The 17,948-nt window shown below is 37.3% G+C and overlaps 1 protein-coding gene across 8 annotated transcripts in view; it reads left to right on the top strand.

The window, feature by feature from the left end:
- ABI1 (abl interactor 1) overlaps window positions 1-17,948 on the top strand; it is a 127,370-nt gene that overhangs the window by 90,249 nt on the left and 19,173 nt on the right. For 5 of the 8 annotated variants that reach the window (XM_049624739.1, XM_049624740.1, XM_049624733.1 and 2 more), the window contains exons 3-6: window positions 6,878-7,054; window positions 13,098-13,112; window positions 13,842-13,942; window positions 15,505-15,645. In XM_049624739.1, coding sequence (XP_049480696.1) covers window positions 6,878-7,054; window positions 13,098-13,112; window positions 13,842-13,942; window positions 15,505-15,645 — 434 coding nt within the window. The remainder of the gene's footprint in view (window positions 1-6,877; window positions 7,055-13,097; window positions 13,113-13,841; window positions 13,943-15,504; window positions 15,646-17,948) is intronic. The other 3 variants (XM_049624734.1, XM_049624736.1, XM_049624738.1) reach the window with 1 other exon arrangement.

The following is a 17,948-nucleotide window of genomic DNA, read 5'->3' as shown; positions in this document are numbered from 1 at the left end:
TCTGTTTTGGTCCACATGATTCACTGTAAGGGGACTTCATGAGCAGTATACTTTCTTAACCAAATGGTCACTATCTGTATTGTCTAAGACCACAGAAATCCAACAAGAAAATTCAGGTGACTGAACCAGAATTATGTTAGAAATCCCAAGGCCCTCTTTTGTCTAGGCTGCTATCCAGAGGGTACAAATCAGGCCAGCTTGGGGTTTCCATTAGGGGAAAGAAAGAAGCATCACCTTTGGGAATGGTCAGGACAGATCTCAAGTGGCAAGGAGGAGATGGTCTCTTCCTGGGGTCATCCACATTCAGTAACCAAACTGCTGTACTGATATGTGTGAACCAGGAAGAATTAAGGGAGGTATAGTCAGAAATCTTTCTGAGTTGATTAAAAAAACTTTTTAATTATGGTAAAATACACATGACATAAAATTTCCCATCTTAACCTTTTTTTTTTTTTAATTTTTATTTTTTAAGTAATCTCTACATCCAGCATGGGCCTCGAACTCAAAACCCCAAGATCAGGAGTCGCATGTTCTACTGACTGAGCCAGGCAGTCGGTACCTAACCATTTTAAGTGTTCGGTTCTTTAGTGTTAAGTATGTTCATAGTGTTGTGCAACCAATTTTCAGAACTCTCTTCATCTTACAGAACTGAAAGTCTGTATCCATTAAATAACACCTCCCATTGCCCTCTCCCTTCAGACCCTAGCAACTGTAATCCTGTTTTGTCTCTATGAATCTGACTACTCTAGATACTTCATATCTGTAGAATCATATAATATTTTTCCTTTTGTGACTGGCTTATTTTAGTTGGCATAATGGCCTCAAAATTCATATTGTAGTATGTGTCAGAATTTCTTTACTGAAAAAAATTTTTTTTTTCATTAATGTTTATTTTTGAGAGAGAGACCACAAGTGGGGAAAGGGCAGAGAGAGGGAGAAATAGAATCGGAAGCAGGCTCCAGGCTCTGTGCTGGCAGCTCAGCACAGATGTGGGGCTCGAACTCACCGAACCACGAAATCATGACCTGAGCTGATGTCGGACCCTCAACTGACTGAGCCACCCAGGTGCCCCAGAATTTCTTTACTTTTTAAGGCTGAGTAATATTTCACACTTTGTTTATTCATCCTTCCATTAATGACACTTGGGTTATTCTACCTTTTGCCTCTTGTAAATAAAGCCACTATGGACATGAGTGTACAAATATCTCCTGAAGACCCTACTTTCAGTTCTTTTGGGTATATACCCAGCAGTGGAATTGTTGAGTCCTATGATAATTTTATTTTTAATCTTTTGAGGGACCACTACACTGTTTTCCACAGAAGTTGTATCATTTTACATTCTCACCAGCAATGCCCAGGTGTTCCATATTCTCCAGGTCCTCCTCAACACTTGTTATTTTCTGTTTGTTCTTTGGGGATAGTAGCCATCCTGATGGGTATGTTATCTCATTGTGGTTTTGATTTGAATTTCCCTAGTGATTTAGTAATGTTGAGCATCTTTTCATGTACTTATTGGCCATTTGTATATCTTCTTATCTATCTATCTATCTATCTATCTTTGGAGAAATATCTAATCAAGTCCTTTGTCCATTTTTGAATCCAGTTTGTTTTTTGTTTTTGAATGTTTTGAGTTGATTTTTGAGGGGGTTGTTCCAGCATCCAGCAATACAGGATGCCTGTGGATGGTAGGGAGTGTGGAAGGCCATCAAATGCCTTCACTAACAGCCCATTGTTAGTGACCTTTGGAATAAAAACATCATTATCAGACTGCATATGGTTTGGAAAGTGAAAAACATGACAGATTAGTGTCAAGGGTAACAGTAGTGTGTCTGGAGTCACCTGGAGTGGAATAGCAATAGCATAACCTGAAAAAGTGTCATCAATGGTAAGGCACCACTAATAGTGTGAAGGGTGGGGGGTAAGGTCTGATGTAGCCAATCTGTCCGTAGCAAGTGATGTGACCTCCTTCACCATGAGACAAATGGATCTTCTGGGAATTACACGTGTCGGATGCAGTGGCTGCCTCTGCATCAGGAACACAGAGTCCTTTACCATGATTCTATTCTGTGATTGTACATGTGTTGCTGTATGATGATAGAACCTGCAGCGGTAATGGCATTCTGGGCAGTACAGTCTTAATCAGCTTCATTCCATTTGATCTCTTCAGACACTGGGCCCTTACCGTGGGCATCTGTGGTTGTGACCTCGATGATCTGATCAGCCACTGCAATATGTCCCCACAGTTTATGACCAGTTTTTAATATGTCAGTCTGTAGTTTTCCAAGTGGTAGACCAAACAGGTAGGTCATTGGTAACAGACTCAGAGTCAGTAAAAATGTAACAAGGTTTATGAGGGGGAGTATTGGTCAGATCTATGAGAGCATTCTTGAATTCTGCCCACAGAGTAAAGCAACCACACCCATTTTCAGCTCTGTGTGGCTGGCCCTGAAATTGAACAGCACAGCAGCCCACCAGGCACTCTTGGGTTTCATTGTAGTTGAATCGTTGGTGAGCCAGGTGCAGATGTTCATGGGATCCTCTGTGAGTCAGGTGCTTCAATGAGCCAGCGACTTTGGTTCAGGTGGCAGAGTGAAGGATACAATTTCCCCACAGGGATAATTGCCATTTTTTTCATATGAAACTGAAATACCATAGGGGCCAGGCTGGTTGCATTCTTGAATATCCCACTTCAGTGTGAGAAAAGAGGCTTGATAGGCTCTTCCTACCTTACTAGTCATTGAGTTTGTGTTAACCCATCCTAAATAGGAAACTCCAAAAGGAGTGTACCTGGTGGCCGTGTCAGGGAGGCATTGAATCCAAAAATTAAGGGATACCTTTGGTGGAGGCTGCTCCTCTTGCCAGAGGCTCCAGTCAGTAAACTCATCTGTGCATGGAGACTTGTACTGAAAGGGATCATAAGGATTGTGGAACGCCTAAGCTACCAGTGCTTTCTACATGGGCTCTTCCCAGTTGTCATAATCCCCTTCGGCACTTAGGAGCATTCACGGTGCAGATGTGTAAAATCAGTACCAGTTATACATTCAGTGATAGAAGCCACAACAGTAATACACTGAATTGGTCCAAAGATACCAGCTGTAAAGTATGAGTTAGTTACTCTTTCTCACTGTGAATCCTGTCCAAACCTCAATAGCTGAAAGCAAGTACCCTCTCCCTTCACAGAATGGCTATGAAGGTGACATGGGCTTCTGTATCTAACAGCCATGAAATTTTGGGTTCTTCCCCTCCTTCATGATCTGGCATACTTGGGTATGTTTGATCTTCAGTTCCCCTTAGGGACTAGGAAAACTCCACCTCCAATCATCTTTCTCTGTAAAGCAGCTGAGGCTGGGCTAGAGGGGAGGTGGGGAGAGAGCAGCTCTGCACCAGTAAACAAGGTGCATTTCCTTTCAGTTTTGAGCAGTGCTGTAGCTACAAGCTGATCAATCAAATAAATCTGTAGTGTAGTGTTTTTGATCCACCCAAGGTCCCATGGTCTGTGGCAGGGTCATCATTACTGACATTCAGCAACTACAGCCAGATAGCTTTCTGACAGAGAGATGAGCTTGTGCCCTTTGGATGACTTGTGACAGCATTATTTTTAAGAATCCCCCTACTGTAGGCTATGTGCTGCTCCATTGTCATGATAACCTCTCTTAAATTCTTGCTTGATTTCAACATAAGAATTAGAGGAGTTTTCCAAGTTTGGAAGGTCTGAGAGTAGGAATTTATCTAGATTTCTTGGGCGAGTTTCTCATTCTCCAGTGATCCCCTTCATCATCATTTTAATCCTAAATCAGTACAGTAAGAACCTGAAGACTACTCAGTGCCTGTAGTAGTTTCTCTCAGTAAAATTTCAGGGGTGGGGGTGGAGTTGAGCAAACCTCCCTCATAGCAGACAGGACCTACTGCCAAAAAATGCTGAGGTCTTTTACTCATCTTGTATGGACTGAATGTTGACAGGATAGACTGTAGAAGGGACTGAGCAGTAACATAGTCAGCTGTTGCCATGTGTACTAAGCATTATGTGGGGCGTCTGGGTGGCTCAGTTAAGCATCTGACTCTTCATTTTGGCTCAGATTATGACCTAGCAGTTCATGAGTTTGAGCCCTGCTTCGGGCTGTGCCCTGACAGCACAGAGCCTGCTTGGGATTCTCCCCCCAACCTCTGCCCCTGCTTTCTCACTCTCTGTCAAAATAAATAAGTAAAAGCTTAAAAAAATTTCTTAAAACATTATGTGCCCCGTCCCCATATCTTCTAAGCAAACTAGCTGAAGTTCTAAAGATTCTTCTGGTTCTGACCACAGTGGTTGCAGTTTTTCTCCTTTGGCACCCAGTGAAACATTGGGTGTAAAATTGTCTGAAAGGGAACAGAACTTTGTGTTCCCTGCTCCCTCTGCCAGGTAAATCTTAGTACCAGTTGTTTATAGGGCATACCTTCTGAAGCTGACTGTCAGGTTGATGGAAAGTTAACAGTAACTGGGGCATCATTCAGACTGCTATCTTTGAACCTACAAAATGGTCCTCACCCTGAAACTATCACCTCAGCTTAGCCTTATTAATAGGCAGTAGAGGACAGTTCATTGCTTGGTTGACCATCCCATTTGGTCAGCACGTTCGCTCACGATTCCCATGGACTTCTTTTGATTCCTGTTTGCTGGTCTTTCGTTCCATTTCTAGAAAACTCTGTCAGCATTCCATTCTCCTTGCTGAAACTGTCAAAAATTCTGAAGAGTTTTAAGATTATTTTACATTTCCTGCAAGCTAAGAAGTTAGCCTGCCAGAATAGATACTGTTAAGAGACATGAGACTCTTGGGTCAGACCCAGGATGTCATTGCTCATGGCAATGGCAGTAGCCAATGTCAGTATTTGTGCTAGATAACTAGCCCCAATTTCCATAGGATCCTGCAAAGAGAGCCAAGTGATACTTGTACACACAGTTGGTTTCATTACAAGAAAGGAACTCCAGTTTATGGGACCAGATTTTTTACAACAGGCAAAAAGCCTTCCTGACCTTTGCCCCAGGGATGACATTATTTTTATTACACTGGGAAGAAACAACTCTGCCATCTGCTCTCCAAGAAGACACTATATGAAGGCTGTTTACTATATAAATATCCAGGACAGAGGGAGTAGTGCTTTTTCTTATAAAATGTGGAAAATTGCTAGACACTTAGGGTAGTTGTCTCCCTAATTTTGGAGTCGGGACATTTTTAATTACAGGTTCTTTCCCAATCAATTTTTTAAAATTTGGAAATAGAGGGGCACATGAGTGGCTTAGTCTGATCCTTGGTTTCAGCTCAGTTCATGATCTCATGATCTCATGATCATGGGATCAAGCCCCGCATGGGGCTCTGCACTGAACGTGGAGCCTGCTTGAAATATCTCTGTCTCTTTCTCTCTGCCTCTTCTTCTCCCTCTTTCTCCACTCCGCATGCGTGTTCTCTCTCTAAAGTAAATAAAATTTGGAAATAGAATCTTCAACAGGCATTAACATGAAACTTTTTCTTTCTTTCTTTTTTTTTTTTTTTAAATGTTTATTTATTTTTGAGACAGAGCGAGACAGAGCATGAGCAAGGGAGAGGCAGAGAGAGAGGGAGACACAAAATCCGAAGCAGGTTCCAGGCTCTGAGCTGTCAGCACAGAGCCAGACGTGGGGCTCAAACTCGTCAATGGCGAGATCGTGACCTGAGCTGAAGTTGGATGCTCAACCGACTGAGCCACACAGGCGCCCCTTCTTGTTTTATTTTTCTGACAATACTCCCCTGCCCCTTGCTGCTTTTCTACCTAGACTATTGTAATTGCTTCCTACCTGGTCTCACTGCCAGTACTCTTGTTCTGTCTGTCCTCAACACTTCTACCAGAGGTATTTTTTAAAATGCAGATCTGATGATGTCACTCAGTTCAGATTTGTCATTGGTTCCTCACTACCATTAGGGCAAAGTTTAAATTGTCGAGTAGTTGTGTAATTATTTCTTATGTGCTGACTACTGTCCAGTTTTAAAATTTTTTTTTTTCAACGTTTTTTATTTATTTTGAGGACAGAGAGAGACAGAGCATGAACGGGGGAGGGGCAGAGAGAGAGGGAGACACAGAATCGGAAACAGGCTCCAGGCTCCGAGCCATCAGCCCAGAGCCTGACGCGGGGCTCGAACTCACAGACCGCGAGATCGTGACCTGGCTGAAGTCGGACGCTTAACCGACTGCGCCACCCAGGCGCCCCAACTGTCCAGTTTTAAATGTTGGCAACTAAACAACAGCAAAATTTTTTTTTAAGCCATAAAGGCCAGAATTAGCTAGGCTTCATGTTGCCAATGTATAACCTCTGCTGTAACTTACCATCTTTTCTAATAATTGCCTTGAATAATTTCCCTATCTGCGTCTTCTTTTATTCATACTTAAAAACCTACATGCTGTATAGTCTTTAAGTGAGCCCTTCTGAACCTAGTTAGGTATCTTGGCTCTGACATTGTGCATGTGTCACTACAGCACTAACCTCATTGTGTTGTAGTTATTTTATTTTATTTTGTTTTTCCAGGTCTGCCTCCCCAGTAAATAAAGTGTAAGCTTCTCAGAGCAAGACCCCTCCACTTTCCATACACACTGAGTTTTTAGGAATGAAAATTGCTTTCCTGGAAATTGTTTTGGAATCAAATCCATTAAATCTGTTGGTGCTTTTAATCACCTTTAGATAGTACCTGTTTTGAGCCTCAAGGATGTTAATTTCCTTAATTTTGAAGGGAAAGATATAGTATTCACTGGAGATCAGACATGTAATTCAGTCCTGTGGTCCAACGTGTATGTAGTCTGGTATGATGGACATAATATAATTTACTGTGCCTAATAATATTTTTTTGCTTTTTTCACATTTAAAATACAGACTGTGGACATTCATAAAGAAAAAGTGGCTCGAAGAGAGATTGGCATTTTGACAACAAATAAGAATACATCAAGAACTCACAAAATAATAGCACCTGCAAATATGGAGCGCCCTGTAAGGTATATTCGGAAACCTATTGACTATACAGTTCTGGATGATGTGGGCCATGGTGTCAAGGTAAGCATTTTTATATTACATTAACTTGAAATAATTTATCTAGTAAATATTTTGAGTAGGAAATAGGAAGATAAAAATAATTTTCTTTTTAAAAAAATATTTATTTTGAGAGAGAGAGCCTGTGAGGGAGGGGTAGAAAGAGAGAGAATCCCAAGCAGTCTGCACACTGTTAGTTCAGAGCCCAAAGTGGGGCTTAATCCCATGAACTGTGAGATCATGACCTGAGCCCAAATCAAGAGTCACACACTCAACCAGGTGAGCCACCCAAGTGCTCCTAATTTTCTTAATTAATAGATTCTATTAGCTAGTAGCTAGCATTACAGTTTTCAAAGAACATTTAATATTAATTGTGTATTCTATATACTAAGCTTAAGGCAGAATTTTACCTGTGGAACAGGCTTTATTTAAGAAGATAATAAAACTTAAAATGGCTGTTCATCAGTTAAGCCATTTGAATCCTAAACTAATACTTCAAATTTGTGAGTACCATGAATGAATGGATATTTAAAAATAAAACTTGTAGGCTTTACAGAGTTGGTTTAGAAAATAATTTATAAGAACTTTCACCCTTTGATTTCTAAATATGTTTATATATTAGTGCATATGTGTAGATGTGGCTGTAATTCCAGCAACTTATGAAAAATAAAAGATTGTATGTAGTTTTGTTTTGTGCCCCACCCCCATCTCTTCCTCCTCACCCCTGCCCCTAAGGGCTTTTAGGAGAGATTATTTGTTGCCCATGTTTATTTCTTAGCACGGCAGAATTAACTCCTTTTGAAGGATACCTGTGACTTGTCAACTTCATAGGTGTTCGTGGGTCATTTTGTAAACATACTGAATGGCCTGAATTCTTCCGTCTTCTCTCTTCAGGATAAATGATTCCTCTCAAATTCAGTAGTCCTTTTCCTAGAGGACCTTTATTTTGATTTTGTATCTAGTTTTCAGAATTTTTATAATAGAATTTTAGGAGTCAGCTAGAATCTGGAAGCTTTCCCTAGCTGATCTGACAGATGCTATTGCTGGATCTGTTGCATTCTGAATTATTTGGGGTTCTTGATCAAGAGTGGGGAAATAGCTGACTGATAACACTGACCTTTATTCTTCTCTGAGATTATGGAATCTGCTCTTTACTGTGATGCTTGGAAGTTATATGTAAAATTTGAACACTTTGCACATGTAAAGGATGCTACTTGTTTGTTTCTTATATTTTTACCCAGAGGATGTGGCTAGGGCTGTGTAAGAGCTTAAATTCAATTTTAATTTAAGATATTTTAGACTAGATTGAACTTTAGGATTTGAATATTGAGAGTCTAGAAGAACTCTTTGTATGATTAACTGCCTTGGGATTAAAACTTACATATATACATATATACATATGCACGCATGTACACACACAAACCCACTCTCACTCACTTCTCCTTTTTATTTCTTTCAGAACAGTATACATGCATTAAGAAAGTTCTGTCACCAGCTTAGAAGTGAATATCCTATATTATCCCTCTACTAATAAATATATTTAATAGTTTAATACATAGTCCTTAGCAGATTAGAAGACGAAAGCAAATTTTACAAGGAAATTTTGGGTGAGAAAATGAAGCTGTTTCATCATAAATGTATAAATGGGAAGTGTAAATGCCACATTACATATATATATATATACTGTATATATATATATATATGAAGTATATATATACATATATATATATGAAGTGTATATATATATATATATATGAAGTATGAAGATGTAAATTTAGGCAGTCTACTTTTTGTAATGGATGTTGACACTTTTTTTTTAGTATTGTGGCAAAATATAAAATTTACCATTTAACATTTTCAGTGTACAGCTTTGTGGCACTAAGTACATTTATATAGTTGTACAGGTTATTGTTTTGACTAGGGGTGGGAGGGTGGGTGGTCCATGAGAACATTATGTCTTAGAAGCTGCTATGTGGCATATTTGTCTATATTTTGTTTCTGTGACATACAAATATACACATAATTATTTTTTCCCCAGTTGTCTCATTGCCACTTTATTTCTCCTGTTTTCTGATTTTTCTGAGAGATCATTGCCAAATTAAATAAATACTTCTAGAGTATAGAGGTATAGGAAGCTTAGAAATTTGTAGTAGTTAATTTAACAAATGCTAGGGCCAATATTATGAGAAATAAAAGAGAGAAGCTGTACTTAGTTATAGATCTAGAATTACTTTATCTTTTGTCCCATTTACTGTTTAGAAATTTTTTTTCCTATTGATTGTTAAGGGTTCTTTTTTCTGTTAAGGAAATGAGCTCTTTATATATTGGCAAATATTTCTTCATACTGCTGTTTGACTTTTGCCTCTGTTGTTTTGGTATTTTAAAAAATATATACAGATTAAAAAAATTGCTTCCAAATATATTAATATTCTTACAGCTGCTAAGTTTTATGTTAAGGTTTCCATGCTCCAAAATTAATATTCCATCATATTTTATTTTGTGATATAAATTTAAGGGGTTTGGTATTTGTATTATTTAAATATTTACTGTGCTAAAGTGTTTTATGCTGTGAAGTAGATGGTTACACAGAAATTTGGTATGAATTAAAAATATGGACAAAATGGGGTGCCTGGGAAGCTCAGTCGGTTGAACATCCGACTCTTGGTCTCAGCTCAGGTCTTGATCTCAGGGTAATGATTCAAGTCCCTCATTGGGCTCCATGCTGTTTGTGGGCCCTACTTTAAAAATAAATAAATAAATAAAATAAAATATATATATATATATATATATATATATATGGAAAAAAATGTATTTTTTTAACATTTTATTTTATTCTTGAGAGATAGAGTATGAACGGGGAGGGACAGAGGGAAGGGAAGACACAGAACCTGAAGCAGGCTCCAGGCTCTGATCTGTCAGCACAGAGCCTGATGTGGGGCTTGAACCTGCAAACAGTGAGATCATGACCTGAGCTGAAGTTGGGTGCCCAACCGACTGAGCCGCCCAAGCACCCCGTATATATGGAAAAAATATCTTAAGATAAGTCTGGCTTGACTTTTGTAAACAGTATAAGATATGGATAAGAGAATCCTAGCACAGGGAAACTACTAGAATATATATACATAAAGGAGAACGCAAAGAAGATAAACCTTATAGGGAGCATAAGTTTTCAGGGTAAGTTAGACTAGACAAGACCTGAGTACTTAGTAGAGACATTTATTTTTAATAAACCATAATAATAATTAACAGCTTTATGGACTTGTTCCTAATTTACAAAGGACTTTCAATGTATGTGTTTGTTTTTAAGCCTTGAAAAGAACATGTGATCTAGGAGTTGTTACATTTTATTTGTGGAGACACTAAAGATTTAGGATAGGGGTAAATTTTTTTTTAAATTTTTAATGTTTATTTTTGAGAGAGAGAGAGACTGAGTACGAGTGGGGAAGGGGCAGAGAGAGAGAGAGGGAGACACAGAATTCGAAGCAGGCTCCGAGCTGTCAGCACAGAGCCTGACAGGGGGCTCGAACCTCCCAAGTCTGAGATCATGACCTGAGCCAAAGTCAGATGCTTAGCCGATGGAACCACCCAGGTGCCCCAGGAATGATGTTTTTTAAAGGTTGTATTAGACAAAGGAGTAAACTAATGAATCATATAAAAGAAAGGATTGGCTGGCCTTACAGAGTTTTAGCACCTATAGTACATAAAGCTTTACTTAGACCAAAAGATAGGGAGGAATCAGAAAGAATTCTATTGTTTTCAACTCAAGATTCCAGGGAAATGGTAAATGTAAATGTTAAAGAAATGAAGTGAGATCTTAAGAAAATAAAAGTCTAGTTTGGATGTGTTTTGGGGACATTTAAGTGGAAAATCTTGTAGGTTGCTAACAATTAGAGTATTTTAAGCAGTAAGATATAGAGATTATTTCCTTCTAACACTCTCAAACTCAAACACTTCTGTATATACTTGGTAGAGAGGGCTGGGCTCCATACAAGGTTAAAGGTTATACCATTGCACAGTAGCAGAGTTCAGCTAGAATTTTTATTCCCAAATTCTCCATTCATTCTTTCATTTGGGATCAGTTTATACTTGAACGCTAACTTTTTTTTCTTACTCACTTGAAACCACAAATGGGGGCAGATGTGTGGCTATATTTAGAATACTTCTGGGGCACCTGGGTGGCCCAGTCGGTTAAGCGTCTGACTTTGGCTCAGGTTCACGGTTTGTGAGTTTGAGGCCTGTGTCAGGCTCTGTGCTCATGGCTCAGAGCCTGGAACCTGCTTCAGATTCTGTGTCTGCTTCTCTCTGCCCCTTCCCCACTTTTGCTCTGTCTCTCTCAAAATAAATAAACGTAAAAAAAATTTTTTTAAGAATACTTCTAAGTTACCTTAGAATAGTATAATATTTAGTGTATTGTAATGCTGTCACATTAGTTTATCTTGTTATTCAAGTTTACAGTTTCTAAATCCTCCTGTGGTATTTAGCAGCTAGGTAGGATTCTAGACATTGATAAAAATGAGCAATATCATTCTAAACAAACATTAAATAACACCAAAATTCTGGCGTAATTTCTAGAAATGAGACTGAATCTAAAAAACAAAGTACATTCCTCTTTTGGATGACTTTTTTTTTTTTTAATGTTTATTTGTTTTTGAGAGAGAGAGAGGGTGCGGGTGTGCCCAAACGGGACGGGCAGAGAGAGAGGGAGACATAGCATCTGAAGCAGGCTCCAGGCTCCAAGGTGTCAGCACAGAGCCCCGTGTGGGGCTTAAACTCATGAACTGTGAGATCATGACCTGAGCCGAAGTTGGATTCTTAACCAACTGAACCACCTAGGTGCCCCGGATGACTTTCTTAATGTTGCCTTTATGGTCACCTGAAAAATGGTAGCTACATATTTAAAAGGGAACATGTTAAAGAAAGAACTTGAGACCCCAGAATATACAAACTTAGAGTCTACAACGTAAAGATACTTTTTCTTAAGTGGCATCGTACAAGTAGTGATGCTTTAGTACTATATCATTATTTCATGTTATTCATAAGCCATATTAGCTCATATATAGGCTAATCATCTTTCATAGAAGTAGCCTTTAGGACCAAAGCAATTTTTCTTCCAACTTTGAATTTTGGCTAAACTGGTTCAGAAGAAAACTTAGAACCAAAGCAACATGTAACTTCCTACTACTGTTGGCTTGCTCAGATTTAGATTCATAAGTTACAAATGAGGTTTCCGGACCCTGTTTGTGCCTTAGTTAGAATCTGACTAAGGAACTATTGTGCATAGTGATTTTTTTAAATTTAACTTTGTTATTTTTTAAAATAAATTAAAACAATAATTTTATTTATTTTTGAGAGTGTGTGTGCACATACGCTTGAGCAGGGGAAGGGCATAGAGAGAAGGGGACAGTGGATCTGAAGCAGGCTCTGACAGCAGATTGCCTGATGCAGGGCTCAAACTCACAAACTGTGAGATCATGACCTGAGCTGAAGTCAGGCACTTAACCCACACTGAGACATCCAGGCACCCCTGGTTTTTTTTTTTTTAAACATCAAGGTGCTAGGCCCTTTTCTGAATTTGGAAGCAACATGTGATTTTGAATGTTAACATTTATAATTTATCAATTTTTAAAATACTATATTACCATTCAAATAATGAATACTTGGGCATTGACTTTTTTAGGAAAGCCTGAGGCCTTGTACACTTCTGTGTTAAAGTGGACTTAGATTTAATGTGATAAGGTGTTTGTGTTTAAATCAGTGTTTATCACCTGTGATTCAGTTGAGTTAGTTTCATAGGATAAAATACTAACCTAAGACATTGGACCTGTATAAGATTGGCATAATTAAGTGGTGGTTTTCTTATGAATATATTCTTTTGAAAAATATTTGATACACACGAATATTTCCCTATTGCTTATGGATATTTTTTCTTTATAAAATATTTGAAATATGGCTGGGTAAAAGCTTATTAACATGAATTGAATAATTGTAAATATAAACGTGTCCTATCAGATATAATTTATTTCGAATTAATTTCTACTTTTTCCCCCCTTTTTTTGCCAACGTAAAGTGGCTAAAAGCCAAGGTAAGAGATACTACTTATCATTTGATCCACAGTATTCCCTCTATATTGATAGAGGCTGCAGAGCCACTAAAATTTGAAAACTCTTCCTATGTCTGTCTGCTTTTTTCCCCTAGGATTTATGTAGATTAAATATACTGAAACTCAGTTCAAATCAGCAACATTTAGCTTGGATGTGTTAATATATCAAAGATATATTGACATCTGCATTTATATAGGAACATTAATTTTGCTAACATTTATTGCTTTGCTCATTTTTTTGATAGTTGCCTTGCTTTTATTGACTTAACAATTTGGAGGTTTTCCAGACATATATGACTTTGTTACTGAATTGTTAAGATAACGATTTTTCAGATGTATGTTTTAGCAAGTTGACACTGAGATCTGTAGTTTTTATTCATGCACATATCTAAAAAAATTTGGAGAAATCCAGTATTTGAATGCAGATAAGTTTGATCTCAGTGAACATGTTTCACAACAATAAAATAATATATAAAATCCAATATTCACACCTGTATTTTGCCATAAATTAGTATGAATAACAGAAAGATAATAGGAAAAGCCAAGTGCAGGTGGTTTCTTGACTTATTAAAATGTGGTACCAAAGTCTGTTATTAAAATTGTCTGGGAATCCTTACTTCACATTCTGATATTAAAAAAATAATATATGGTGTCAAAACACCAACAGAACAATTTGATATAAAAATAAAAGCTTTTCTTTCCACATTTTAGCATGGAAATAACCAGCCTGCAAGAACTGGCACACTGTCGAGAACAAATCCTCCTACTCAGAAACCACCAAGCCCTCCCATGTCAGGCCGGGGAACACTGGGGTAAGAATTCAACTTCATTTTACAAGAAAATCCATAGGCTGAAGAAAAAGATATTTCTGTGACTTAAGTAAATGTATGGGTTCTTGCTGTGGGACCCTCTCAGTGTGAACTACCTTTTACAAATTTCATTTTGGCTCTTATTTCCTTCAACAGAATCCATGGTGAATCCGCTTGTTTTATAATATTCTCTATGGAAGTCTGTACTAGAAAACTTCTTTTGTATATATGTCAATAAACATCATTTATTTTTTTTCTAATTCATTTTTTTGGGGAAAAAAAAATTAGTGTAGCCTAAGTTTATGTCTAGTGAAATTACCAGAGGATTCCATATGGTGCTTTCACATGTGTTTATAGTATGCATATTGCAGGACTTTAAATAAGTGGTATATTTTATGTAGTTTGATTTCATAGCCTGCATCTCTTCTTGGCACCTGAAATTAGGGACTCTTTATCTTTAACTGTGCTTCTGCTGGTAATCTGAGGGCCCTTCATACTTGAGCTTTGGGGGAAGGCTAGTTGGAGAAATAGAAAAGGTAACAATTTGTGGCTTCTTCCTTCTCAGTTCTCAGTGCAATAAAAATATTGAATAATTGGTAAGATATTTCTGAAAGATTATTCACCTTAAAATAGGAAGTAATGTAGTAGAGTTCTTGGTTTTGGTAGAAAGGTGAGGAACCATTATTTTATAGTAACAAGGATTAACAATCAACAGTTTCATAGAATCTTAGTTCCCATTTTCGTTCTGTAAACCCCTGTCCCCTGAAAAAAAAAACATGAAATTATTAAATCGAAAAGTTAAAATCATTTATTAAGAAATGTGTGGCATTATATAGGATTGGAAATGTACTTGTTCATATTATTTCCACACTGAAGTACGAATAAAATGCAGAGGAGATAGTTTTCATACAATGTACAAGGACAGTGGCTTGTGGGTGACTGAGCTGGGAATAACGTATATTTCAAAGATTAATATTACTGAGCATTAAAAAAAATTAGAATCATTATTTTCAGAAATAAGGTTAGAACTTTTAAATTACCCTTTCCTAGGGTTTTTATAACAAAAAGTAACAAATTTTAGTTTTTGTGTAAAGTAACAAAGTTTATATACCCCAATTAAGAGTTTTATTTATTTTATTTTATTTTATTTTATTTTATTTTATTTTATTTTATTTTAGAACACTTCTTTAAAAAAATTTTTTTTAAACTTTTATTTGTTTTTGAGAGAGAGAGAGAGAGAGGCAGAGTACAAGTGGGGGAGGGGCAGAGAAGGTGGGAGTCATAGAATCTGAAGCAGCCTCCAGGCTCCAAGCTGTCAGCACAGAGCCTGAGGTGGGGCTTAAGCCCATGAAACATGAGATCATGACCTGAGCTGAAGTTGGACGCTTAACTGACTGAGCCACCCAGGCACCCAAAGAATTTTTTTTTAAACAAAACTTTATTATTACAAGTTAAAGAAAAAAACTTGTACTTGGTTATCAAGAGACAATCACAGATTTGGGGCGGGGGGGGACTACCACTTAATCTTTCTTATTCATTATTCCTTCTCTGTTATGCTTCTTTAGACGAAATACTCCTTACAAAACCCTGGAACCTGTTAAACCCCCAACAGTTCCTAATGACTACATGACAAGTCCTGCTAGGCTCGGAAGTCAACATAGTCCAGGCAGGACAGCTTCTTTAAACCAGAGACCGAGGACACACAGGTAAACCTTCAGTTGAGCCTTTGAATATCCATGAGTGGGGGTTATTGACTGGTGACAAACTCCTGTGAAGTTGCTGAATAAAGGTAAAGTACGAAGTCTAATCATAATATAGAATATAAAAGATGAGGTTAATAACATTGTAGATGTTTCTAGAAATTTGTATGGTAATTCCTCTGTTTTGGGGGGATTTTAAATATCTGTTCATACAATTGCAAATTGCTACTATGTTTTTTTTTTGATGGAGGTATAAATGCATATTTGGATCAGGGCCTAAAGAATGTTTTTTAAAACAGTTATTTAAAGATCAAGGCAACCACTCTTAAGTATTTTTGGATAAAAGGTGAAATATCAGAAATTATACAACATATAAACTTTATGAGGTTGGAAGTAAAAGGACACCTGAAATATGAGGAAGAATTTGTTAAGAGAGTTGGTATACTACAATATGTAAGTTGCTAAAAAAAAAAAAGAGTTCTAGAAGTCACCTCCCCAGTGGATTTTTGAAAAACTGGGTTATGAAGCATGACGTACATTCAGAAAAGTATACAATGTGTAAAGTATACAACTTGATGGTTTAATACAAATTGAATACACCCACATAACCATCCCCAGATCAGAAAATGGAATATGACCAGCAACCCTAAAGTCCTGCTTAGGCCCTTCCCCCGAAAAGTAGCAACACCATGTTTGGATATTTTTATACAGCCAGACAGATTTATTGTATAGTTTAATTTATTTTTTTCTTTAGTTTTATCAGTCACTTAAGAACTTGGGCAAGGAACCTCTCTATACCTTGACTTTTAGGTTGGTATATTAGAGAAATTTCACAAAATCATTTTGAGGGGACTCGGGGAAGTCAAGCCTCTCAGGTGCTGTGTAATGGAAATTTGTTGTTATTGTTACTGTTAGTAAAGAAATGATTATATTGATACCTGCAGTTACTATATCAGGTCAAGATCAGTGAGGACCAATTTTTTTTTTTTGATATATTTTATCAAAAAAATATATTTGAATTTGAATTGAATTATATTTGAAAAAAATATATTTGAATAATAATTCAAAGCATGATTTTTCTTTATAATGGAATAATAGTTTAATCATATTCAACAACTAGTCACTAAAAGTTACTTCATTAGATACTAAGGATATACCAGGAAAATAAGTTTAATTTTCCAGAAGCTCATTTTGTTAGAACAAGCATCAACAAACTTTAAAAAAAAAATTTTTTTTTTTAAAGTTTATTTATTTTGAGAGAGAGAGTGTGTGCGCTCAGGCAAGCAAGCACAAGCAGAGAAGGGGCAGAGAGAGAGAATTCCCAGCAGGCTCTGTGCTGACAGTGCAGAGCCCGACCTCACAAACCGTGAGGTTGTGACTTGAGCCAAAATCAAAAGTTGGATGTTCAACCGACTAAGCCATCCAGGTGCCCCAAGAAACTTTTTAATGAAAGGCCAGATTGTTAATATTTTAGGGTTTGTGGGCCATATGGTCTCTGTTGAAGTTACTCAGCTCTGTCATTGCACATGAAAGCAGCCATGGACAACACCTAAATGAATGAGCATGTGGCCGTGTTCCAATAAAACTTTGTATGCAGAACTGAAATTTGAATTTCGTATAATTTTAATGTGTCATTAAATAATACTCCTCCTTCAATTTTTAAAAAAAACTTTTAAAAATGAAAAGAATGTTCTTAGCACACAGGTCATAAAAATGAACCATGGGCCAAATTTGGCCCATTGGCTGTAATTTTCCAACCCCTATGTGAGAAAAAAGACACATAAGCTAGTAATTGTAGAAGAGCATAATAAATACAAAAACTTCATATGATTGTGATGCAGTGGTGGCACAAAGCAGAATATTGATCACCTGGCTTGAGGGAGTAGGGAGGCCTTCACTTTGAAGCTATTTATTTTATATAAACAGCTTGCTCTTTTTTTCTTTTTCTTGCATTAACATATGATAATGTAATTATAGAATAATCACATTGGAGAAGAAAATCAATTTTATCTAAGCAGTGCTCTCTTGAGTTTCTGGGCCTATTGAGCCAGTGATGTTGATTTTAAACCATACTGTGGAGCCTAAGGTTACATGTGCACATATATACATTAGTATACATGTGCATGCACAGATTACTAAAAACAACTGGATAGTGTGAGGTCCTATGCCTAAAGACACAGTGAATCCATAGGAATTAGAATAGTAAGGGATTGTTTAGCGTTAACAGTATCAACTCTTCTAGAATGCGCCATGCTGAAACTTCACTACTGTTTGTTTTTTGTTTTGTTTGTTTTTGCCGGTTTGCTTGT

This window comes from Panthera uncia, chromosome B4, assembly GCF_023721935.1.
Source record: "Panthera uncia isolate 11264 chromosome B4, Puncia_PCG_1.0, whole genome shotgun sequence".
NCBI classification, from domain to species: Eukaryota; Metazoa; Chordata; class Mammalia; order Carnivora; family Felidae; genus Panthera; species Panthera uncia.
This window is presented reverse-complemented; position numbering and strand designations above follow the sequence as displayed.